This window comes from Octopus sinensis, linkage group LG10 (assembly GCF_006345805.1).
Source record: "Octopus sinensis linkage group LG10, ASM634580v1, whole genome shotgun sequence".
Taxonomy (NCBI): domain Eukaryota; kingdom Metazoa; phylum Mollusca; class Cephalopoda; order Octopoda; family Octopodidae; genus Octopus; species Octopus sinensis.
Window position 1 is genome coordinate 81,866,104 of NC_043006.1, and position 27,571 is coordinate 81,893,674.

Sequence of the window (27,571 nt, forward strand, 5' to 3'; positions counted from 1 at the left end):
AATTTGAAGTTGTTACTACATTTGTTTTAAAGTTTCATTCATTTGTTCATTATACATTTCTTTTTTTTTGTTCATTCTGGTATGGAGTGGATGGAAACTTATTTGAGGCAGCACTCTATGGCCAGATGACCCTAATATCACTAACCCTTGCTTATATTTCAAGTAAGGGATACTTTTTTTCTTTATTCCACTGGTCATTGAAAGTAAAAAGCAGAGCAGAGCAATGGGATATATTGCCAACTGAGAATGTTAACATAAAAATATGTATGTATATAGTGCACAACACCACGTTGGAGAATAAATATTCTTTATCTGTGGGTTAACAAGGCAACCAATGGTTTCATGTGAGAAGGTCTTCACAATTTTTCAAGTATGCCACATGAAAGTGTTGGTATTCTATTTTGGATAAGAATACATGAGATTACATCAGAATGAACAGGATGTTGAAATAAATACACAAATCATAGGAAGTAATTTATATTTTAATTGTTATCTCCTATGCATTATCCCTGGATTTTTTCAAGAAATTGTGTTCACCATAGATTAATTATTAGTTCCTTAATTACTTCATGCAAGAATGCTCTTGCATGCCCATATCAATGAATATATATGAGATGGTATCAAAAAAGGTCCTGGACTAGTTCTGTAGCATGCCAACAAATGACAGCACATGGTTGTGTATACAGTGAGAGCTAGCGGTGACCTTCATGAAGCAGTGTGCCAAGTTACAAATGCTTAGCGGCATTTTGTCCATCTTTGCATTCTGAGTTCAAATTCTGCCAAGGTCAATTCTGACCTTCATCCTTTCAAGGTTGATAAATTAAGTACCAGTTAAACACTGGAGTCAATGAAATCGACTTACACATCCCCGAAAGTTTCAGGCCCCTCCTTGTGCCTATAGCAGAAAGTACTATTATTATTATTATCATTATTATTACTATTACTATTATTATTATTATTATTACTATTACTATTATTATTATTATTACTATTACTATTATTATTATTATTATTATTATTATTATTATTATTGTTGTTGTTGTTTTTTTGCCTTCTTTTTTCAAATTTTCTTCCGTTTCTCACTGAGTGTTTTCCATACACCTAGGGCAGAGAACCTCATTGTATGCATTCCTAGATTACACACACAAATTCACTGGTAAAATATGTATTTAAAAAATTAACGAATAAATTCATGAGTGGATGTTGTTTTCACAGCAATAATGCTCTTCTCAGTACATGAGCCATTCCAGTCAACACGATTTTTTGCACTTCCTGTAGGGATGGTATCATTTTCAAATAGGTTTCAGTACCTTTTTTTATCATTCCTAGAGATCCCACAATTACTGGTACTGTAGTCGCCCTGAGATGCCACATTTTTTCAATTTCCATTAGCAAGTCCTTATATTCCTTATATTTACGAAAGAATCTTGTCAAATTCTTTCGCCGCTATATTGTGATTGCAAGATTATCATTATTCTTATTCTTATTATCATTATCATTAATATTATTATTATTATTATTATTATAATTGTTAGCAGCAGCAGCAGGATTACTTACCTGATGACTTTCATGGCAAAAACCACCAGACTCACTACCAATAAACCATATGCAAACTGAAAATGAAATAACAGGTATTTTATAAATAGCTGACTGGTTTATGAATAAACATGTATTGCTAATAGAGGAAAACCAAGAGCACATTGTATGTGTGTGTGAGTGTGCGCTTGCACGTGCATGCATATGAGAGGGAGAGAGAGAGTTAGGGGGGTGCAGGAAAAGAGCAAGAATAAGCAAAATTGAGGAAATGGAAAAGAAAAAGTAAATGTACAAGAAAGAGGGAGGTGATAAGTAAAAAAATCAATGGATAATGAGACTAATTGAAAGATGTAATATTTGACAAAGCTTAACTGAAATAAAAAAAAATAAATTTAAATTATTGTAGACTAATAACTAGTAAAATATTATTTATGATATAGAAACATTCTTACATGCATACACATTAAACATGCAAACCTTCAATATGTAAAGGAATTCTTTTTAATCGAGTTCAATATTTACCTAAATGTGGATGTGTATATATACGATGCTTTTAGAGTGTAAAACAAAATGACACTCTAGGCATCTTAAACAGTCCATAATTACAATGAAGGTCTGAAATGAATGGCTAGGCTGACTAAGATTATGGAAAGCTTTTGTCTGAGGTTGCCAATTAGAATGTTTTTCTGTTGACAGCTTCTTGGCTGTAGGAGTGAGTTCCTCTTTGTTAAGCAGCAGATTATAGTTACTCATCAACAACACTGACGATCTTAATGATAATCCTGTACAGAAGAATACACAAGGTATTTGTGAACAGAAGGTGCAGGAGTGGCTGTGTGGTAAGTAACTTGCTTATCAACCTCATAGTTCCGGGTTCAGTCCCACAGTGTGGAACCTTGGGCAAGTGTCTTCTACTATAGCCTCGGGCCGACCAAAGCCTTGTGAGTGGATTTGGTAGCCGGACACTGAAAGAAGCCCTTCGTATATATGTGTGTGTGTGTGTGTGTATGTTTGTGTGTCTGTGTTTGTCCCTCCAACATCGCTTCACAACCGATGCTGGTGTGTTTACGTCCCCATAACTTAGCAGTTCAGCAATACAGACCGATAGAATAAGTACTAGGCTTACAAAGAATAAGTCCTGGGGTCGATTTGCTTGACTAAAGGTGGTGCTACAGCATGGCCACAGTCAAAATGACTGAAACAAGTAAAAGAGTAAAAGGGAGAATTTGGTGAGCCATAAATGAAATTCTATCTAATGTAATGTTATGCAGCAAATGCACAATTTTAACTTTTTCATTTTTCTGTTGGATATATCGATGACATAAACAGGGTAGATTCCATTGCAACAAAGGAAATAAAAAGGTATGCTGACAGCTCTAGCTACCAACCATAGAGGCTCGAAGATTGTCACCTTCTTAAATGTGGCCAGGTCCATCTTGATCAGAGCTGGAGTTCTTTGACAGTGAAGGAATGAGTCATGGGGACAAGAGAAACATTCTCACTTGAGTTCATTCAGTAGGCCTTGAAAATCATCAATGACAAACCCCAGGAAGCTGATAAATGTGATCACCAAGCAGGTGGTAGAGTCTATCATCAAACATGTGGTGCATGAAAACACCAGATACAATTTATATATGATGAGGAAATGTCGTTTCTGTCGTCCTCCTGTCCACCCTCACAATAGATACTCGCCAACATCATGTGGTTTCTTAGCTATCCTAATATAATTCTTCTGGATTAATACATCTGTGATGTAATAGGTGGCATGGGTAAGTGTCATCTAACCCTAGAATGCAATTGTTTCTCTGGTTACAACAGGGGCACCACTGAATCTGAGGATGATTTGTTGAATGTATCTAGATTAATGAGAGTGCTTTGTGTCCTTGCTTTTTTTCATATTCACTTATGTTGATGGGTGCCTGGCACCAGGTAACTACAGAATTAGAATTAGGAAGATATACTTACTTCATGAAAGACTGGGTTCTTTATCAACAAATAGACCTGAAATAAATAAAATAATAATAATAATAATAATAATAATAATAATAATAATAATAATAATAATAAGTAGTAGTAGTAGTAGTAGTAGTAGTAGTAGTAGTAGTAGTAGTAGTTTCTGATTAAAGCAAAGTGTTTCAGTAAAATTTGAGGAGATACATCAGAAGAATTAACACTGAATATGGAGGAAGCAATAGAATTTTCGACAGGAATATTGGGGTGCCTCATAACATCATCATCATCATTGTTTAAAGTCCGCTTTCCATGCTAGCATGGGTTGGACGATGTGACTAAGGACTGGCGAACCAGATGCCTGCACCAGGCTCCAATCTGATCTGGCAGAGTTTCTACAGCTGGATGCCCTTCCTAATGCCAACCACTCCGAGAGTGTAGTGGGTGCTTTTACATGCCACCAGCAAGAGGGCCTGTCAGGTGGTACTGGCAACATATAACGAAAATGTCAAAATTGATCAAAATAGTTAAAACAGGACTAAGCAGTACAGGGAAACAAGAACCAATCCCTATAATCAGTAACAATGTCCTGCAGCAGGTGAAGCTACCACAGTAACATCAAGAACTGTACATGTCATTTCATATGCTTAACTCCATGAAACATTAGCAGCTAAACATTGTTTCCTAACATGGGCTGAAAAACTCACACTTTGGAATTCAATTTCTTACAGACATGCTTTTCCCACAATAACCTTAATATGACACCCCTTTTGGCACTTTGGGAGCCTTTAGCAGATGCCTGTGGTGTTTAGCTATGTCATTTGGTAACTGTTAAGTTTAACAAGTCAAGAGATCACTTCACAGTTCCTTCATTAATTCATGGTGACTGATGCCACACACATCCTGTTGTAAGCATTTGAGGCAAGTCTTCAGTTTCAGAATATTTCCTTCCATCTGTTCTTTTCACTGATCTCAGATGCCTTATAAAGGGTCATGTGCAACATCTATCCATCTACCCCAACTAAAAATTAACAAAACAAATTACACACGGAGTACAAAATTAAGTAAGGATGTTTGTCAAAAAGGAAAAGCACACTTCTCAGAGATGTAGAAAATGAAAGAATCTTAGACAACATACAAGACTTAATAATAGTCTTTGTTTACACATGATGACAACTAAGGTTAATTAGTTTTATAACCAGTGTGTGTGCGCGTGTGTGTACATGTAGTGTATGTTCAGCAGAAAAGTGCTTTCATGAGTAAACAATGCTAAATCAAAATCAAAATTAAATTCGATGACTGGCGCCCGTGCTAGCGGGGTGCAAGGAGCACCATATGAGTGTGACCATTGACAGAGCAGCTAACTGGCTTCCGTGCCAGTGGCACTTAAAAGGCACCATTCGAGCGTGATCGTTACCAGCATCGCCTTAAAGAGCACCATCTGAGCGTGATTGTTGCCGGAGCGGCTATCTGGCCTCCGTGCCGGTGGCATGTGAAAGATACTATTCGAGCGTGATCGTTACCAGCATCGCCTTACTGGCACCTGTGCCGGTGGCATGTGTAAAGATTCGAGCGAGGTCGTTGCCAGTATCGCTTGACTGGCCCTCATGTTGGGTGGCACGTAAAAGCACCCATTACACTCTCAGAGTGGTTGGCATTAGGAAGGGCATCCAGCTGTAGAAACTCTGTTAGATCGAGATTGGAGCCTGGTGCAGCCATCTGGTTCGCCAGCCCACAGTCATTCGTCCAACCCATGCTAGCATGGAAATCGGACGTTAAACGACGATGATGATGATGTGTCTGCTATAATGCTTACTTTCTCTGTGTCCCACCCATTTTACACCAGAAGTAAACGCTGGCATGCTTTTTTTCTTTTCTTTTCTTTATGAAAAAGAAGTACATCACCAACAAGTCTGTCAAAAAGGGAAAAGTAATAGATAAGAAACAACTCTGTGCGACACAGACCACCATTAGCTAATGAAGGAGGCTCTACGTGGTTGCTTGACCTACTAGAAATAACACTAAACAAAATAAGTAACCAAATATTGGTTTTAAATTTTCGTATAAGGTCAGGAAGTTCAGGGTTAGGAGTACTTATGGCGATCATTCGGAACTAGTAACATAACTGTCACTTATAAACCCACATGGGTTTATTTACATTTCTGAAGAAAAAAGATACCCTTCCCCCTAACCCTAACTCTAACCCCACATATATAAAAAAATAAAAACTTTACGGAAAGTGACGATCTTCTTCTTCAAATGAGGTAAATGGGACTCATATCGAAAGAATGCCGTAATTATTTTATCGACCCCAAAAGAATGAGAGAGAAGATCGACTTTGGTGGAATTAGAACACATAGTGTAAAAACGGGCAAAATACCTCTAAGAATTTTTGCCCGGTACTCTAACGATTCTGCCAGCTTGCCACCTTAACATAACTAAATATTGCAAAGTATTTCTCCAGCCATCCATCGATTCCACTATCCTCTCGTTTTCACAGATAATATTATTATAATCTTAACTATAGCAGAAAATTGATGGCATAATAAAACAGTGTTATAAAAATCTACAAATGTATGCATCAAAATAAGAATATTTTATAAAACACAGAATTTCTTCGGGTCTTGCTAATGGTTATAATAAAGTTTACACAATGGAATAAGCCTATATTTGATGAAATAAAAAAAAATCAAAAGTTATATGCAGCCTCTTCTCTGAATCTTAACATAATCTCTGCGCTGTGCGCGAATTTATTCGGTAAACTTAACGTCACAGAATAATTTTCCAAGGGACGTAACTCCAATATCCGTGTGATGAAATTAATTTAGCATCGGAAGTTATCTTCCTTGTATTAATGGCAGTAATGCGTTTCATGAGAGAGAAGGGGGAAGAGAGAGAGAGAGAGAGAGAGAGAGAGAGAGAGAGAGAGAGAGCGTATTTACAAATGTAATACGATAAAGGGGGAGAAACTTCGATTGCCTTAGATTAGCTATGCAATTAATATACGAAACCTCCCGATTTCGATACATAAGGGAAAATATGAAATAGATTTTACTTACAGCAGTAACTACGACACAATAGATAAACAAAAATATTTGTAGCCGCCTGTTCTGGTGCCCGGGTGGACTACTTATTTCTGCACTGAAAAGAACAGAAACAAAAATTTATAAGATACGTAAAAGCGAAATAATAATAAGCAAAATAAATAAATAAATAGGACCTTATCGGTTTGAACGGCAGTTTTTCCGAGCGGTGTCATATGGAATTGTCACCCATAATTATGACCCTAGTATCGATCTACTGCATTTCAATCTGTTTTAGGGTTAGGGTTAGGGGTGGAGGAAAGGGTACCTTTTTTTCTTCAGAAATGTAAGTAAACCCAATCTGTTTCTTAAACATATTCATACGGCACAGAATGTTTTCACCTCAATAGACGTCATTGATCGGTTGAAATTGCAGAAATTGAAGAAAAAAAATATCTTACAAACTATAGAATTTTCTCAATAAAGCCAAGAGAAAAGATGTTTTATAAACACATTCTACCAGTATACGAAGTTTAAAAGTGTCTAGTTACATGGAAATTATTTTAAAAAACTGCCGTTCAAACCGAAAAGATCCATTAGATAAATAAATAAATAATAATAATAATAGTAATAATAATGATAATAATAATAATACCAATTGTAATTAATTAATCAGTTGTTTCAAATATGAAATTAAAAAATACAAGAGAATAATAATTAATACTATTTAAATTAAGAAGTTTAAGTTGCTGTCACAAAACAAAACCCATTATTTAGCTCTGCACCTTCTGTAGAGAACCATGGAAAGGTCAGTGCTGGGAATCTCGCTAAGAGATCCCATCCAGAACGAGGAGATCAGGATTAGAACTGGTGTGAAGCACGTTGTGACAGAGTACCTATTTCTTTATTACCAACAAGGGGCTAAACACAGAGGGGACAAACAAGGACAGACATAGGTATTAAGTCGATTACATCGACCCCAGTGCGTTACTGGTACTTAATTTATCGACATCGAAAGGACGAAAGGCAAAGTCGACCTCGGTGGAATTTGAACTCACAACGTAACACAGACGAAATACCGCTAGTACCACCACACAAAGTTATGATGGGCCGATTAAGTGGCAAGGTTCACAGACAATCGGTGGACTCATACAGTAGTTGAGTGGTACGCACTTGAACGGAAGAGGGCACTTGGAAGACCTCCAATCAAGTAGGAAGATGACTGAACAAAAACGTTTGTAACAATGTGGAGGAGAAATGGCAAGAGCACAAGGAGAATGGAGTGAATCCTGTGGCCAGAGAGATGATTCAGCACCAGACAACCAAGGTGATCCAGATGATGACATGGCTCATTCAGAACAGCTGAAAAATCTATCAGTTAAACTTCATAAATTGGGTAGGTTAATAGTAACAGTAATAGCAACAAGTCTGGAACATTCATGGTCTAACCACTTTTATGTGAATAATCTACAGAGTATGGGTATTCTTTCCATTTCTGTCAAGTGCAGAACATCTATTATATAAAATCCGTTCTGTCTGTGTGTGCGTGTCTTCTAGGATCTCAGGCATCCTCCATCCAATTGCACTCAAATTTGATATGTAGATACCGACAGTATCAGGGCATGTATAAGTCTTGAAAAAATTACAAAAATCAATTCCTGGTGAGAACGCGATCGATAAAGCTGTTCTCCCCATCAACAACAGCCTTAATATTACTGGTACTTTAAATTTTTCGGTTGCATATTCGTGTGAATAAAATCATTTTTCTTTGGAATAGAAAAAAAGTCTATCTTTATTTCTTCTTTTGCTGGTGTCTCAAATTTAGGTTAAATCAATGTTTCTCAAAGGGGAGGCCTATGGAATGGTCAGACAAGTTGCTTTGAGAAAATTTAGTTTAAATGTTTGACAACTCAGCACCATCCATTGGATGGGGGGTGTTTTGCATGTTAAGAATATTTACATAACATCATCATTGTTACAATGTTCACTTTGCCATGCTTGGTGAGGCAAGTCACCATCCCTCAGCTGTTTCCAAGTAAGCTAATATTTTACCATGATTGGACACGGTTCCATGAAAGATTGAAAATGAATTACACCACTTGTATGACAAGGATGCTCGTTTACAGCTATGATGCGATATTAAGAAACACACAAATGTTTGTGTGTGTGTGTATGTATGCTATGGGATTCCTTCGTCTCCCAAATCCAGCCACAAGGGGTTGGCCAGCCTGAGGCTATAGTAGAAAAAAATTGCCGAAGGTGCCATGCTGTGAGACTGAACCAGAAACCACGTGGTTGGGAAGCAAATTTCTTAACCACACAACCAAACTTGCACCTCGTTCAATAGTGAGTGTATGTATGTATGTGTGTGCACGCATATACATACATGCGTTGCACACATGTATACACATACACACAAACACACACACTCCTATATATATATTAATATCACTGCAGTGATCAAACAACCAGATGCTGTTATACACACTGCTGACCACAATGCACTTTCAAATCATCTTCCTATCATACTTATGGTTTTTTTCAAATCTTCTGGATAGCACTCAGTAACTACACGGGTCCACCCATCATCTGTGACTCTTGCAGCATGTCTGGGCCAGTGGAACTTGTGCCTTTTGGTATTCTCCATACTGCATCGTTCACGCTACTACACTCCTAAATTGCTTCATTCTAAATATAGTCTTGCGATATTACTAGCAAAGATCTGTCTATGACCTTTTGTGTTATGTGCAATCAATGCTCTACTTCTTGACTCTTCTGTCCGGCACTAGTCGCCATGATAGATCGTTAGCCACTACACACATTTTTTTCTCTCCTTGTTTTTTCTGTGTCCCTTTCTATTCCTGAGCATTATACTAATACATCTGTTTGTTTTGTACACCACCTGTCTTCATCTTTTGTTTTTTTCGTAAACTCTCCCTATATATATATATATATATATTTATTTTCTTTTTTCTTGTTTCAGTCATTTGACTGTGGCCATGCTGGAGCACTGTCCTTAGTCGAGCAAATCGCCCCCAGGATTTATTCTTTGTAAGCCTAGTACTTATTCTATCTGCCACTTTTGCTGAACTGCTGAGTTACGGGGACGTAAACACATCAGCATTGGTTGTCAAGTGATGTTGGGGGGACATACACAGACACACAAACACATACATATATATATATATATATATATATATACATATATACGACGGGCTTCTTTCAGTTTCCGTCTACCAAATCCACTCACAAGGCTTTGGTCGGCCCAAGGCTATAGTAGAAGACACTTGCAATGGGACTGAACCCAGAACCATGTGGTTCGTAAGCAAGCTACTTACTACACAGCCACTCCTATGCCTATATATATATATATATATGATAACTATGTAAATCTTTTACATATTGAAATTTTTACATCTGAGGAAAGAAACTGGAGGACTGTATTTTTAATGTAAACATTTAATTATATTGTAAGCATCCTAAAAGAGTAAAAATAAAAATAATAACACACACACACACACGCAAGTATATACTCTGGCATGCCAGGAATAAACTAATTGTAGTGATATTTACATTATTTGTTTTAAATTTATAGATATTTCAAAGGGCAGCGAGCTTTCAGAAGTCTTAACTCACTGGGCAAAAATCCTTACCAGCATTTCATCTGTCTTTATGTTCTGAGTTCAAATGCCGCCGAGGTCAACTTTGCCTTTTGCTCTTTTGGAGTCAATAAAATTAGTACCAGTTGAGTACTGGAGTCGATGTGATTGATTTAACCTTGTGCCAAAATCTGAATTCTAATTATGGATCCTTCATTACTAAGGATGAAATATAAATGGAAAAAGAGTCTTCTGTCATTTAAATGTTTTTGTAAACAACATTGTAAAGTGCTCCACACTGTACAGTACATCAGCTAATCCATGACCACTGCAACTCATTTCTTTGGACGGTCAATGAAGCATGCTAGATGAGAAAAGTTTGTTAGTTCCTTTGTCAGTCTTCTTCAATTTCTAAGAGGTAAGAAACACTGTTACTAGGCCCTCACAGCCTTCACACAGTATTGTGTAGCTGCTCTGAGAGTAATATAAAGAAGGGTAGATCAATTTACCCCAGTATCTGACTGGTACTTTACCACCACCCCTCTCCCTGAGAAGGATGAAAGGAGCAGATGAATTTGAAGGACAGATAAATTTACTCCAGTATTTAATTTGTATTTTATTATCCCCAGAAAAAAAAAATGAAAAGCAAAGTTGACTTTGTAAGGATTTCAACTCAATGCAAAAAGCCAAAATAATTACTGAAAGGCATTTATTTGCCTGTTGCTCTAATAGCTCAGCCAATTAATTGTTTTGGGTTAATAAACTACATTTGTTAATTAAAATGTTCGTTTATTGCTTTGTTGCAGTTTCCATCTGTTATTTAAAATATCAAACTGTTACCATAAGAATAATTAAGAACTGATATTTGAAACAAAAGTAGAGTCAATACCTAAACATGTCTAATCAATCTGTTTGATTCCAGTATAGCAGGAGGAAGCTAATTAACTGAGCTGATAAGCTAATTAGCTTAGTTGATAATCTAATTAACTTAGCTGTTAATTTATTAGAAGAGTTTGGTAAGCTTGATTGCCATGATTAGAAAAGAATATTTTGGGAGCCTTGCCCTAATGTGGGAATGAATAACTTAGATGTGCCATGAACCTTAGAGCTTATAAGTCCAGAGCTTACCCTGGATTCCATAGTGTAAAAGTGACTGACATTACTACACTTCCCACTGGACAAGGTGCTAGTCTACCACAGGGTTAGCTATCCCAGTCATTGCTGGAACTCATTTATAGCTCAGTGAATTGAAGCAAGACTACGCGCCTTCACCAGTCAGGTAAGGTGAGACAGTGTCATGTGACAACTTGCTGGGACTGCTTGTTTGAGCCTAGCGGCAGGTATTTAAAGGGAAAAATTTGACAAGTCAGTCAGTCACCGGCTGACACTTGCTGACAATACATCAAAGAGGCCAGGGAACAGAGGAAAGAAGACATGCACCCAACACCAGAGCTGAAGATAACTCCGAAAGGGTGGGGGCCCGCCACGTCAAAACGGTAGAGGTGTAGGGGCCGAAACCGGACGTGGTTCCTCCTGATGATGTCTTGAGCTAACTGGATCCTATAAAGGAGCTGTTGTGGTAGCAGACCACGAAATACGGTTGTAATTCCTCCTGAAATGAAGTGTTTTGCTCAAGAACACAACACACTGCCTGGTCTAGGAACTGAAATCACAATCTTACAATTGTGAGTATAACACACTAACTACAAGGCTACTTGCCTTCAATATGAGCAAGTAAAAGAGAGAAAAATAACGTGTTACTGTTGCTTGGGCTATAGGCAATGTTTCGTTGGATTCTTGATCCAAAAGTTCAAATTATATTATTGTTACTCGTCTTAAACCCTGACTGACCTGGGGTTGAAGGACAACAATAACAACAAAGATAAATGAAAAAAATTAACCCACAACGACGATGTACCAAAACTAGTTATAGTCTATAGAAGGTTACAAGCAGGTCAATTATCATGATGAGGGTAGAAATGAATGCTCTGAGGATCCCTGTGATGTTGTAAGCAATCTTTTACTCATTGCCTCACTCACATGTATATGTATATATAGTATGTGTGTGTATATACATACATATATATACATATAGTCACAGTCTGATGATTGAAACAAATAAAAGGTAAACAATAAAAGATATATGCATATATATGTGTGTGCATATATATATATATATATAAATGAAGTTCCTTGTCTTTCCTGATGAGAAGGCGGCATAATGCACCTTTTATTCCTTCGGAATTAGGAATATGCAGTCTTCGAAACATATGTCCAGAATAAAGGAATTTTGTTAAATCGTCGTTCAACTCCATTCTTTCATTTATTTATAGTAAAAAAAACACACAAATTTCCACACGAAAGCACGTAATCTCTGCCCTTGGCATGTAACTTCAACTGTGTTTTCTGACATGAATTTGCTACCCGGATATCGGTTAATCGAATTATCCAAACTAGGATAATTCATTCAACTACTTATATATATATATATATATATATATATATATATATATTATATATATATATACATACACACATATATTAGGGACTATAACTCCAAACTTACAGGAAAAAATTCAATTTAATATTAAATCAAATTTCACAATATAAATACATATATATATACATAAATTAGAGAAAAACCACTATTATGTAATTCAAACAATGATAGACGTAAATCATATCATATAGAGAAAATAAAACATATAAAACATTTACCTAAATCACAATAAAGTACATAATAATAAACAGTATATAATTAATAATTAATATTAATTATTATATAACATATATAACAGTATATAATGTTAATTATATACTGTTTATGATTATGAACTTTATTGTGATCTAGGTAAATGTTTTATCATATGTTTTATTTTTTCTATATGGTATGATTTACGCCTATCATTCTCTAATTGATATATATATATATATATATATATATATATATATATGAATACTCACACACACGCACGCACACACCGGACTTACATACACATACATCTTTTATGTCTTACTTATTTCAGTCATTAAATTGTGACCATAATGGGGCACTGCCTTGAAAACCTGTAGTTGAATGAATTGACCCCCGTACTTCTTTTTTTTTTTTAAGCCTGGTGCTTATTGTATTGGTCTTTTTTGCCAAACTACTAAATTATGGGGATGCAAACACACCAACATGTGGTATCAAGTGATGGCGGTGGACAAACACAGACACAAACACACACACACACACACATACAGCAGGCTTCTTTTAGTATCCATGTACTAAATCTACTCACAAGGCTTTGGTTGGCCTGAAACAATAGCAGAAGATACTTGCCCAAGGTAGCATGCAGCTTCTTACCACACAACCATGCCTGAACCTAATATGTGTGTGTGTGTATACATACATATACAAATACATGTATATACATACATATATACAATTTAAAAATAGGATAAAATCTTTATAAGAATTTATCCAGTAGTTAGCGTGAAAAACCTCATAAGGGAAAAATTTATTAATTATTCCCTTTAAATATATTTATTTATATCAATCAATATTAATTTATACATACGTACATATATATATATACATATATATATATATATATATATATATATATATGTACATATGTATAGACATATATATATACATATATATATATACATACATAATACATACATACATATATACATACATACATACATGTATATATGAACATATAGGTAGACAGAAAGACAGATAGATGTATTTTATATATATGGCAAGCTTCCACACAATTTTCATCCAATAAATTCACTGATAAAGACACTGGTCGACCAGGAGCTATGGTAGAAGATACTTGCCCAAGGTGTTGCACAATGGTGCAAAATCTGAAACCGTATGGTTGCTTGTACCAATAAAAATGAAAAATACCCGTAAGCACACATGCACTGAGGCTCGTTATAATTTGTTTTAAATATAATATAGTTTAACCTAGTTCTATAGTTAAACAGCCTCAAGTCTACAATTCAAATGTCCTAGACATACCCCACCACCCTTCCTGATGTTCCACATTGTAATGGAATATTTTATCAAAAGTTCAGCCCGCCAGTCTATGATAACTTGTACCCTCGGAAGAACAACAGCGATGGAAAGGTCAATGCGCTTAAACTCCCCCTTTGAGAAATTTTGTCCCAATTTCCAATTCAAACATTTCATTTAATTCAGGCAGTCAGTATTAAAACATGGTTCCATGCTTTCATGTATGTCTGTAACATGGTGGAGGGAGACACAGTGACACACACACACACACATGCATACATACATGTACACATACATAGATGCACATGTACACACACACATACGTGTAAAAATGTACTCAATCTCACTAACATATTCATGTGTGTGCATGTGTGTGTGTGTGTGTGTGCGTGCATATATTCTTTTATTTTTTCACTCGTTTCAGTCATCTGACAGTGGCCAGGCTGGAGCACCACCTTGAAGGGTTCAAGCCAATCAAATTGACCCCAGGACTTATTTTTTTAAAGACTAGTGCTTATTCAATCGGTCTCTTTTGCTGAGCCCCTAAGTTATGTGGACATAAACACCACAACAACACTGGTCGTCAGGTGGTGATGGTGGGGGAAAAACAGAGATACAAAGACACACACATACATATATACATATATATATATGTAATACATATATATATATATATATATATATATATCTATATATATATATATTATATATATATATATATACGTAAATACATATATATATATATATATATATATATATATATATATATATTATATATATATATATATAGGGAGAGTTTACAAAAAAAACAAAAGACAAAGACAGGTGGTGTATAAAACAAACAGATGTATTAATATAACGCTCAGGAATAGAAAGTCTTTTATGTTTCGAGCCTACGCTTTTCTACAGAAAGGTACACAGAAAGAAACAAGGCGAGAAAAAAATGTGTGTAGTGGCTAACGATCTATCATGGCGACTGACTTCGGACAGAAGGGTCACACACGAGTGGTAAGAAGTAGGGGAGATAACAAGGTAAAGATGACCCCCAACACAAAGGTGCGTGTGTGTATAAGAGAGTATGTATGTGCGTGTGAAAGAGGGCTGGTGGTCTGGATGTGTGCGTGTATGTATGTGTAGGTGTGAAAATGTGGGGATGGGTGTGTGGGTGGTGTGTTGTGATGTGATGTGTAATGTTGTATGGTGTAGTGTAGTGTGGTGTGATGTTGTTGGGAGGTGGGGGAGGCGAGAGTGGGGAAAGCACGGGTGGGTTGTAATGCTAGCAGAGACACTTGGCATTGCTCAGGATTAAAATGGCATAGTTTGTATATAATTATGTATACAGTTATGTTGAAACAAGTGATATGGGAAAATGTAGCACTGACAACAAAACATTTGTGGAGTAAATGATGGGCTAATTCGGCTAAGCCACATTCTATGCGTGTGTTTGGAATATTTCAGGCCCTAACCTGTGGGGGTTATGTGATTTTTTAATGCATCGAGAAGCTGTCAGTGGATATACTCTCTTTTGCAGTAGTCGGCACTGTGTCTAACACGACCTATCATCTGAAATGTTGACACCTCCTTTGGATTTGTTGTCCTACATCACTCATAAATTAAATTTGGAGGAACTGTGATTGTTCATTTGTGGGTAACAGGGAACCAATGAGGTGATAGATCTGCCCTTGATCTTTGACGTCATCATAAATTCAAGTTTTTTAACTATCTTCTTAGATGCACCAAACGATGTCATTTGCAGAGTTATATTGTTTCATATTGTTCAGAAAATCCTTTGACTGGATGGAAATGCCTTCTAGAAGATCCATAAGAGATTGAGAAGGAGCTGGTAGTGCTGGCAATGTTACCTGACCGCCTGAGTAGCACATACCATTTGTTTCATTCTAAAATTTTAAAGCTCTACAGAAACGACAATTTGTGTTTAGCACACCAACTTGGACAGAGTTATTATTTTTATAAGAACGGGATGGATCATATCTGGAAACAGCTTCAGGAGTTGTGAAGAATGAATTTGTACGTAGTCTGTTTCTGAGAGCTATTCTATTGTGAAAACTTTGGATGCAAGTGTATGTGTGTATATTCATATACATTTGTGTGAGAGTGTTAGTGTACATGTACACACACAATTACTCGCTCATAGCTACTCACACATCCATACATACAGACACAAAAGCATTCATTCACAATGAGACATAAAGTCACTCTCTCTCTCCTTCTCCCTTTCCATCGCACACACACACATATGCACACACAAATGCACATACACACACACCCTAACACAAACTAAAAGCATAAACACAGTAACTCATCAGAGACACATACAAAATAAAAAACTACAGCATTGAAAAAAGCCACTGGCCTCACACACACACTCACTAGCACTGCTATCACCACCAAATATGACTTTGATTAAGTAATCAAAAGCATTTTACAAAATTGTTAAAACTGTGGCATAGGAGTGGCTGTGTGGTAAGTAGCTTGCTTACCAACCACTTGGTTTTGGGTTCAGTCCCATTGCATGGCACCTTGGGCAAGTGTTTTCTACTATAGCCTCAGGCCAACCAAAGCCTTGTGGGTGGATTTGGTAGATGGAAACTGAAAGAAACCGGTCATATATATGTGGGTGTGGGTGTGTATGTTTGTGTATCTGTGTTTGTCCCCCCAGCATCGCTTGACAACCAATGCTGGTGTGTGTTTACATCCCCATAACTTAGCAGTTCGGCAAAAGAGACCGATAGAATAAGTGCTAGGCTTACAAAGAATAAGTCCCGGGGTCGATTTGCTCGACTAAAGGTGGTGCTCCAGCATGGCCACAGCCAAATGACTTGAAACAAGTAAAAGAGTAAAAGAGTAAGTAATCCACTGCACATGTCAAGATTGAACCAGAAAGGGAACTATTTCGCAAACTGAATGCTTGCCACCACCATTGACACTTAACTGCAGCTGTGTATTGTACATATATCAAATTTCAGGAACAGCTGCTCAGATGCAACATCTGGGCGTTCAGTTTATAAGGAAATGGAAGGTGCAGCTGCATGCATAGTTGCTGATACCACTGATATTAAACCCTAGGACAGTTTTGACAAGCAGCACTATGCTTTATCAATGTTGTTGTTGCTGTTATTGTTATTTTGTGGTTGTTATTGTTGTTGTTAATGTTGTTGTTGTTGTGGTTGTTATTGCTGACGTTGTCATTGCTGTTGTTGTGGCAGTGATGGTGGTTGAGGTTACTGTTGTTGTTGCTTTGGTTGTTGTAGTTGTTAATGTGACTGTTGTTGTTGTTGTTGGTGGCGGTGGTGGTGGTGGTCTGCTGCTGCTGTAGTTGATTTTGTTGCTGGTGATGGTGTTATCCTTACTGCTGTTGTCATAGTTATTTTTGTGTGCTGCTTCTGTTGTTGCCTCCTCCTCCTCCTCCTTCTTCTTCTTCTTCTTCCAATCAGGACTCATGCCATTAGCCACAGAGAATAATCTCTAATTTGAACCTACCCTAAGCTACTAAGAATGCATGTGGCAACTTGAAGATCCACCCACAACACGTGATAGACTGGCGGTTGCATGGCCATGAAAGCTATGTTGTTATTCTCATTCCATAAACGGTGGCTTTTAATGGGTGGAGAGCTGAACCATCCTGGGGTACAGAGGATTCGCAATCTAGACTAGGGTCTGAAAGTTTACTACACCATGGTTCCTCTGCTTTGTGGCAGAAGTAAGGAGAAAGAGTGAGAGAAAGTTGTGGTGAAAGAGTACAGCGGGGCTCACCACCCTTCCCCGCCAGAGCCTCATGGAGCTTAGGTATTTTTGCTCAATAAACACTCACAATGCCCGGTCTGGGAATTGAAACTGTGTTCTTACAACTGCGAGTCCGCTGCCCTAACCACTGGGCCATTGTGCCTCCACTCTTTTGCTGTTGTCGCCGCTGCTGCTGCTGTTATTGATTCTCTGTTACTGATTCTCATTTTTGTTGTTATTATGAAAGCATATGGCTTCCCATCATAATAATAATTTAAAATTTTGGCAACATGGCCAGCAATTTTGAGGGAGGTGGCAAGTCAATTACATTGACTGCACTGCTCAACTGGAACATATTTCATCGACCCCAAAAGGATAACCACTGAAGTTAACCTCAGCAGAATTTGAACTCAGATACAGGCGGCGAGCTACCAGAAATGTTAGCAGGCCAGGCGAAATGCTTAGTGGTATTTCATCTGCTGTTACGTTCTGAATTCAAATTCCACTGAGGTCGACTTTGCCTTTCATCCTTTCGGGGTCGATAAATTATGTACCAGTTACGAACTGGGGGTCGATGTAATCGACTTAATCCCTTTGTCTGTCCTTGTTTGTCCCCTAAACATAGAGGGGATAAACAAGGGCAGACAAAGGAGTTAAGTCGATTACATCGACCCCAGTGCGTAACTGGTACTTAATTTATCGACCCCAAAAGGATGAAAGGCAAAGTCAACTTTGGCAGAATTTGAACTCAGAACGTAACAGCAGACAAAATACTGCTAAGCATTTCGTCCGGCGTGCTAACGTTTCTGCCAGCTCACTGCCTTAATTCAGGTTTTTTCAAGTTTCTGACTCTCAAATTCATTCACAAAGCATTGGTCAGCTCAAGACTATATCTGAAAACACTTTCTCAACACGCCATGCAGTGGGACTGAAAAGCAAACTTTTTAATCACACAACCACACCTGTGACTGATTTCTTTAACTAAAAACATTTGATTTCATTTTGAAAACCTTGAGTACATATATCTTCTTCTTTTGTGCGTTAGTTGCAAAACATGTGTGCATGTACAATTGTACAAATTTATGGGAACATTGATCATAGGATTGCTCAATTAGAGACGACCTGGGGCTAAACAACAACTCTTGAAGCTGTACCTCGAAATAAAGAGGTCAGATCCTGTACACTATAGATCTTTATTGCAATCAGACCTGGACACAATGCAGCAGTGGATCATGGACTGGCAACTCAAGCTGGCTGTAGACAAATGTACCACCATGCATTTTGAGAGGAAAAACCCAGTGTCTACTTACTCCCTCCACAATGCTAATCTTAAAAAAATTTTCTTGTGAACGTGACCTGGGCATTATTGTCGACAGCAATTTGCATTGGACAAAACACATTGCTAAAATTGCCAAGAAGGCTGAGGGTGTCTTGGCATCACTTACCAAGTCCTTTGTGAGCCGCTCTCCGGCTATCTATCTTAGGCTTTATATAGCTATGGTGCGGCCTCACCTGGAATTTGCATCACCGGTCAGGAACCCAGGTTATTAATCATTTGGAAACCGTTCAGTGATGTGCAACCAAGAGAATACCCTCCATCGGACATTTGCCATATTCTGAATGCCTTACTTCCCTGGGCATGGATACATTAAAACTCCGATGTCTGGCAGCTGACTTGGCAGACACCCATAAAATTATTAACCATCTAACTAACAATAACTCTGAGCACCTTTTCAAACTCCACCTGTCTAACACCTGTGGACATGTTTACAAAGTCAGAAAACAGCACAGCTCCCATGACTTTCGGAAAAACATTTTTTCATGCTAAGAGTTGCTGAAGTATGGAACAAACGGCCGGCATCTGTTGTTAGTTTTCGGAGCACTGCATCCTTCAAAACTTCCATGCTTTCTGAGATTCGCCAACACTACACCTGATTTTCTCCCCTCCATACACACACAAACATGTATCTGACTCATACACCGTTCACTTTCCAGACATTTGTATATTACTGCATATGCTTTATATGCACTTTTAACAAGTTGTGGTGCACCTGAGCACTGTATACAATAATTTCATTATTATTATTATTTTATTTTTAACTAATCACTGCAATATATATTTACTTAAATCCATACAATTAATAGTGATGGTGGTGGTAGCAGCAGCAGCAGCATATGGCAAGAAGAGAGAATGTTCAATATTAGGATGGTAGAACGTGTTCATGGTAATTAATATCCAGCAATAAAGTTGAAATGTGTGTGTGTGTGTGTGCGTATGCATGTGTGTGTTGAGTTCAGGCATATATTTGAGTTTGTGAGTGTATGCATGTGATTGCATGAGACTGTGTTTCTGAACGTACGTATTAGTGTTTTTAAGCAAGTTTGTGTAAATTTTTAAGTACATACGTACACGTGTGTGTGTGTGTATATGTGTGTGTGTGAGAGAGAGAGAGGTGAGAGTGTGTGTGTATTTGGGTGTATTTGTTTGTGTGATAGCTGTAAATCTACACCAACAACTATGATTTCATGTATATGTAGTATCATCATAAAGAGGCAGCCGCAACAATATGAAAGAATGCACTTTAAATCTTGTACATAATTCATGTTAGATACGGATATGAACTCAATGTAAATGTACACAAAGCAACTACACCCACACACAAACACATGAACAACAAAGGAGGGAATGAGTGAGGGAGTTCATGCATGAGAGGAAGAAAGCGAGTGGGAGAAAGTTTTAGCAGAGAAAGTTTAGGTTAGAGTTAATGTGGGTTTGATGGAATTTGGGTTTGTGCCAAACTGTGAGACCACAAATATTAAGTTCCAAGTGAAATAACTACAAGAGAAGTTCTTAGCTTAAAACAAGCCATTCTGCTTGCATTTGTTTATCTGGAGAAGGTCTTTTATAGGGTACTTTACTCTGAAGTTAGATGATAGCAAAGGAAAACTTGATGTTGATAGGCTGTGAGAAGTGTATAAGTCATTAAAGGGTACTTTTGCAGTAAATACAGTTAAAAATTTTATGTACAAATAGATGGTCCCCAGTTCTCTGTCCTCAGCCCCCTTTCATTCATTACAGTATTAGGAACTTTTATAGGCGTAGGAGTGGCTGTGTGGTAAGTAGCTTGCTTACAAACCACATGGTTCTAGGTTCAGTCCCACTGCGTTGCACCTTGGGCAAGTGTCTTCTACTATAGCCTTGGGCCGAACAAAGCCTTGAGAGTGGATTTGGTAGACAGAAACTGAAAGAAGCCCATTGTATATATGTATATATATATATACATGTGTGCGTGTGTGTGCGTGTATGTTTGTGTGTCTGGGGTTGTCCCCCCAACATCACTTGACAACCGATGCTAATGTGTTTATGTACCCGTAACTTAGCAGTTTGGCAAAAGAGAGTGATAGAATAAGTACTAGGCTCACAAAGAATAAGTCCTGGGGGTCAATTTGCTCCACTAAAAGCAGTGCTCCAGCATGGCCACAGTCAAATGATTGAAACAAGTAAAAGAGTATACTCATTACGTGGCTTTGCTTCCTAGCTGTGTGGTTCAGGCTCAGGCCCACTGCATCTTGGTCAAGTGCCTTCTACTACAGAACCATGCTGATCAAACCATGTGAGTGGATTTGGTAGATAAAAAGAGAAAGAAGTCCATCATATGTATTTATGTCTGTGTGTGTATTCTTGTGTGTATGTGTGTATGTGAATATGAGTGCACATGTGTTTGTATGTATGTATGAATGTGCGTGTATATGTATGTGTATACATCCCATTGTCTGGGCATCTCTTGATGTTTGTAAACAAGTGTAACTATCATACAAGCAATGTCGTTCATTTACAATCTTCCAATGAGAAACATGTCTGGCCATGGGGAAGAGAACATACTGACAGAAAACTTCAATCTCCTCTCCTCATTCAAGCATCATGAATATATAACCAACATCAAATTAACATGAGTTTACACACATCTACAGATTTATACTTGAAAGACAACCAAGATGATTAGCTTCAATTCCATTATTTATAAAGTGTTACTTTCATCTCTTATTCTTTTATTTGTTTCAGTCATTTGACTATGGCCATGCTGGAGCACCACCTTTAGTCGAACAATTCGACCCTAGGACTTATTCTTTGTATTGGTTTCTTTTGCTGAACTGCTAAGTTACGGAGACGTAAACACACCAACATCGGTTCTCAAGCAATGGTGGTGGGACAAACACAAACATATAAATATATATATATGATGAGCTTCTTTCAGTTTCTGTCTACTAAATCCATTCACAGTTTTGGTCAGCTTGAGGCTATAGAAATGCTATGCAGTGGGACTGAACTCGGAACCATGTGGTTGGTAAGCAAGCTACTTACCACGCAGCCACTCCTGTGAGATTTTCTAACTAACTGCTTTACATGTTGCAAGATCAAGTGACTTATTGTCACTTATTTTTCTATATATTGTGAGCTGGAGTGGATTACTGCTATTTCTAGCAGACAGGTGTCCACCACAGAGGATGGGCACAAATAGCCCTAAACTGTATGGTCTGGTGGTCCCATCACATTCTAGAGAATGGTAGGGGTTCACTCTCCTGCTTGCAATATATTAGGGGCAGATTGCACTGATAACCAGCTGGAGGAGGCTCCTCCTGGGGTTAAAAATGGTAGTAACATCAGTTCCAGCAGAACAGCTACATTGATATAGTAATAAATGTAATTTCTGAGTTTATTAAGTTTCCCTTATTCAATTATAACAACTGTTGAACTTTCCTTAACATTAAACCACTCAGCTGTGAAATATTTTTTTCAGTAAGCAAGCCAATGGTTACATTTGGTTATATTTGTGATGAGGAGTCAGAAGATTGCTGTGCATTTATCCTTGGGGGTCATAACACACAGAGATAAACAAATTAGTTGTTTAATAAGAAAGAAAATGGTTTGAACTCATAACCTTCATGTCAGAATTTCAACATCTTGACAGCTTATAGTTATATATTTGGTTATAATTACATTTAGGAATAATTATATGGTTATAATTAACAAACGTAACTCTGTGGGCACATTTTTAAAGTTTAATTGCATATGTGTATAGTGCAAAAGTTACACTGCTTTTTTGTTGTTGTTGTTGTTGTTGTTGTTGCTGATTTTGTTTTAAATGAAATGATAACAGCTTCATACTAAAAGACACCACATCATGTCCAGACACACATAAATCCCTGCAAATTTTTAAGAATGTCTATTATTGTAATTATATACTGCTAAAGGATAAATACAGGGCCACTAAGAAAATTTTCTTTCCTCTACTTTTGTAAACAGCCAACAATATTGTGTGGTATGATATTATGGCATGCATTTTCTCTCTCACTCACTCACTCACTCTCACACACACATACAGAGTCAACATAAGCCTACTGTCAATACTTATCAATCATGAAGCATAGAGCAACTCAAGAGATAAACATGTTTATATAAATATGTGTGTGTCTTTGAATGTGTGTCCTGACACCTCAGCAACCTCATTTTTTTCTCCAGCCGGAGTAGTCATCTATCTCCTCTGAAGGCAAGACAACTGGGTTGGACGATTTGACTGAGGACTGGCGAACCAGATGGCTGCACCAGGCTCCAATCTGATCTGGCAGAGTTTCTACTGGTGGATGCCCTTCCTAATGCCAACCACTCCAAGAGTGTAGTGGGTGCTTTTATGTACCACCGGCATGAGGGCCAGTCAGGCGGTACTGGCAATGGCTATGCTCAAGTGGTGTTTTTTACGCGCCACCTGCACAGGAGCCAGTCCAGCGGCACTGGCAATAACCTCGCTTGAATGTTTCTTCAGGTGTCACTGGCACGAGTGCCAGTAAGGCGACACTGGTAACAATCACACTCGAATGGTGCTTTTTACATGCCACTTGCATGGAAGACAGTCAGCTGCTCTGGCAATGATCATACTCGGATGGTGCTCTTAGCACTCCAATGGCACGAGTGCCAGTCATCAAATTTGTGAATTTGATTTGATTTCGATTTCACTTGCCTCAACAGATCTTCACAAGCAGAGTTTAGTGTCCAATGAAGGAAAGGTATACATAAGTGGGCTGGTTACACCCCTGGCATAGGCCACGGGTTATGGTCTCACTTGGCTTGCCGGGTCTTCTCACACACTGCATTTTTCCAAAGGTCTCAGTTACTAGTCATTGCCTCGGTGAGGCCTATGCTGCCGAAACAGCTACTGTGAATTCTGAACCCCACTTTTGTCCTTCTTTTATATATCAAGAGTATTTCTCTAACTCTTGTAAATCCAGTTCACAGTCAATTTGTTAATTCAAATGAATGTGTGTCTACGTGCATATACAGGATACGTCAGATATTTGCAAATGAACTTTATCAAATAACCTAATGCACTAATTATGTGGGATGCAACAAATTTTAACATTCTCATTTTTCATTCAGTCTGTATCAATGGCATCAACACTCACATACAGATACACATATACACACACACACACACACACACTTATATACAAACACACATACATATACATACACACACACACACACACACTCTTATAAAAACACATACAAATGCACATACACACATGCACACACACATGGAGCTCGACAGCATTTTGCTGGCTCTCTGTAAAACCATCCAACCCATGCCAGCATGGAAAGCAGATGTTAAATGATGACGATGACATACATAACGTGTGTATTTTCATGATGGTATGTGTAATAAGCATGTATATTTATATATGTATGTATATATATATATATTATATATATATATATATATATATATCACGTGATCACGTGACTGACCAGACCATCAGATGTTGTTACACATCGCTGGTCACAATGCATTCGCATTGTTTTAGCCTTAGAATGACGCCACCCCGCTGGCTAAGCGAGCAGGCCAACAGAAGAAAGAGTGAGAGAAAGAGTGGTGAAAGAATACAGCAGGGATCACCACCCCCTGCCGGAGACTCATGGAGCTTTTAGGTGTTTTCGCTCAATAAACACTCACAATGCTTGGTCTGGGAATCGAAACCGCGATCCTGTGACCGCGAGTCCGCTGCCCTAACCACTAGACCATTGCGCCTCCACATATATATATATAAATAGCAATAAGGAAATAGAGGGGATCAATAAGTGGTTCATCAACTATTAGACATAATATATTATGTTAACTTATTTATTTATTTACTAAACTGATAATTACAATAATATACATACATATAACATATTATGCTTTACATAAAAGATATAAAATATAGTAATATATAAGGATACAGAGTAATTATTATAAAATAACAAACATGAATATAAATTGGGAAAATAACTTACAGCTGTTTCAACCAATAGATAAAAATACCTCATTCTACCTTTATTACTCAAGTGGAATGAAGTAATCGGTAGATGAAAATAAGGTGCTTGGGTATATCTCTAGGCTTCGTCAGAGATTATAAAGTACATAATATTAAGTTATAAATAAATATAAATATAAAATGAATAAAATACATACACATTTGAATACTTATATATATATATATATATATATATATATACTTATATATTTATATATATATATATATATATATATATATATATATATATATATATTATATATATATATATATATAATATATATATAAGTATATTTTTATATATATATATATATATATATTATATATATATATGAATGTGTATGTGTCCCATTTCAGAGGATAACTTCCTGTTTGCCTGCCACTTGTCTCCAGGAAGACAGAACTAAAAAGGTTTATGGATACTGCTTTTCCTCCTCTGACAGAACTCGGAAAAAGAAAACAAACTAGGCCCACACACTTAAAGTATCTTATACAGATTGTATCACATCGAACATGTAAGAAATTGTTACAAACATGGCATCACCAGCTGTTGTCTATACCCTTCACTTAGGAGCTACCACCCTAGTCTGTGCAGTCTGTTGACTCAACAGGTTCAGAGGGGAGGTGGGGTACTTTCAGGGTGGGTAGGAGAAGGTGGTGGTGGTGAAGGGTGGTGGGTGGTGGTAGAGTGTCAGGTAATTGAGGAAAATTAAAGGAGAGAGAATGTGTGTGTGTGTGTGTGTGTGTGTGTGTGTGCATGTGTGTGGTAGGAGAATCAACTACAACAGAGGCAATGTATGAAACCTCACAGCTGCTTTCATTCTATGTGTATGTATGTATGTATGTATGTATGTGAAAAATGTACACAACCCCAAGAATGTGTGTGAGCATGTGTGTATGCATACACATATATACATGCATGCATATATATACATATGTATGTATGTATGTATGTATGTATGAATATATGTATATATGCACGTATATATATTTATATACATACATATATATAAATGTATACATGTGTGTGTGTGTGTGTATAAATACACATATGTATACATTATACATATATATGCCCTGTGGAGGTGGTGCATTTGTGTGGTCACAGCATGTGTGAGTGTATGAATGCATGTTGATATGTGAATGATTTCCCCTGTATGTGTGTCTATCAGGCGGGGGTTCTTTTGGCAGGGTGGGGAAAGAATATGTGCTCACTTCTGCTTCAGTTTATGTTCATGATTGTAGTACACATAATTTTAAAATATATGTATTTGTATGTTTGTATACTCTTACTCTTTTACTTGTTTCAGTTATTGGACTGCAGCCATGCTGGAGCACTGCCTTTAGTCAAGCAAATCGACCCCGGGACTTATTCTTTATAAGCTTAGTACTTATTCTATCGGTCACTTTTGCCAAACCGCTAAGTGATGGGGACATAAACACACCAGCATCGTTTGCCAAGCAATGCTAAGGGGACAATCACAGACACACACACATATATATATATACATATAGACGATGGGCTTCTCTCAGTTTCCATCCACCAAATCCACTCACAAGTCTTTGGTTGGCCCGAGGCTATAGTAGAAGACACTTGCCCAAGATGCCATGCAGTGGTGGACAAGCTTTATACTGTACTCTACTACATTCTTAACAGAATATACCATAGCTATATATATTTGTATATATAATATATATATATATATATATATATATATATATTCATACAATATATAATTCGCTGTGGTGTCATCAATATATATTTAATATGCTATATGAATTTGTATACACACTTACTCCGCTATCAATTATTCTACTTCGTATATTCCATTATATTTCAATATTATCTTATATATTCAACTTAATGAGTAGTGTCAACATTAACCTATTTACTTATTACATTACATGCATGTATTTCTTGCTTGAAATACAAAAAGAAAACAAACAATTTGAAATCACAGAAGACCAAAGTGTGTTGCTGCCTCCTCAGGTCCATACCAGAAATATTACTCTTCAGAAACTTTTAAGGTAGTGAGCTGGCAGAAACGTTAGCACACTGGGCGAAATGCTTAGCAGTATTTCATCTGCAGTTACATTCTGAGTTCAAATTCTGCTGAGGTCAACTTTACCTTTCATCTTTTTGGGGTAAATAAATTAATTACCAGTTATGCACTGGGGTCGATATAATCGACTTAATCCCTTTGCCTGCCTTTGTTTGTCCCCTCTATGTTTAGCCCCTTGAGGGCAATAAAGAAATAAGAAACTTTTGCAGTTGAATTTCAATAATTATGCCTTTTATGTACATTTGTATTTTTTGCATGAAATGTGTCAAATATGTTGTAAATGTGTAGCTTTTGAATAAA

At 37.2% G+C, this 27,571-nt stretch overlaps 1 protein-coding gene across 2 annotated transcripts in view; it reads right to left on the reverse strand.

Annotated features, from left to right (window-relative positions):
* The window catches only part of LOC115216707 (alkaline ceramidase 3), a 343,156-nt gene that overhangs the window by 13,865 nt on the left and 301,720 nt on the right, over positions 1-27,571 (reverse strand). For both annotated transcript variants that reach the window (XM_036506853.1, XM_029786241.2), the window contains 3 exons: positions 6,546-6,627; positions 3,502-3,537; positions 1,558-1,613 (listed from right to left, as the gene is read on the reverse strand). In XM_036506853.1, the coding sequence (XP_036362746.1) occupies positions 1,558-1,613; positions 3,502-3,537; positions 6,546-6,627 (174 nt within the window). The remainder of the gene's footprint in view (positions 1-1,557; positions 1,614-3,501; positions 3,538-6,545; positions 6,628-27,571) is intronic.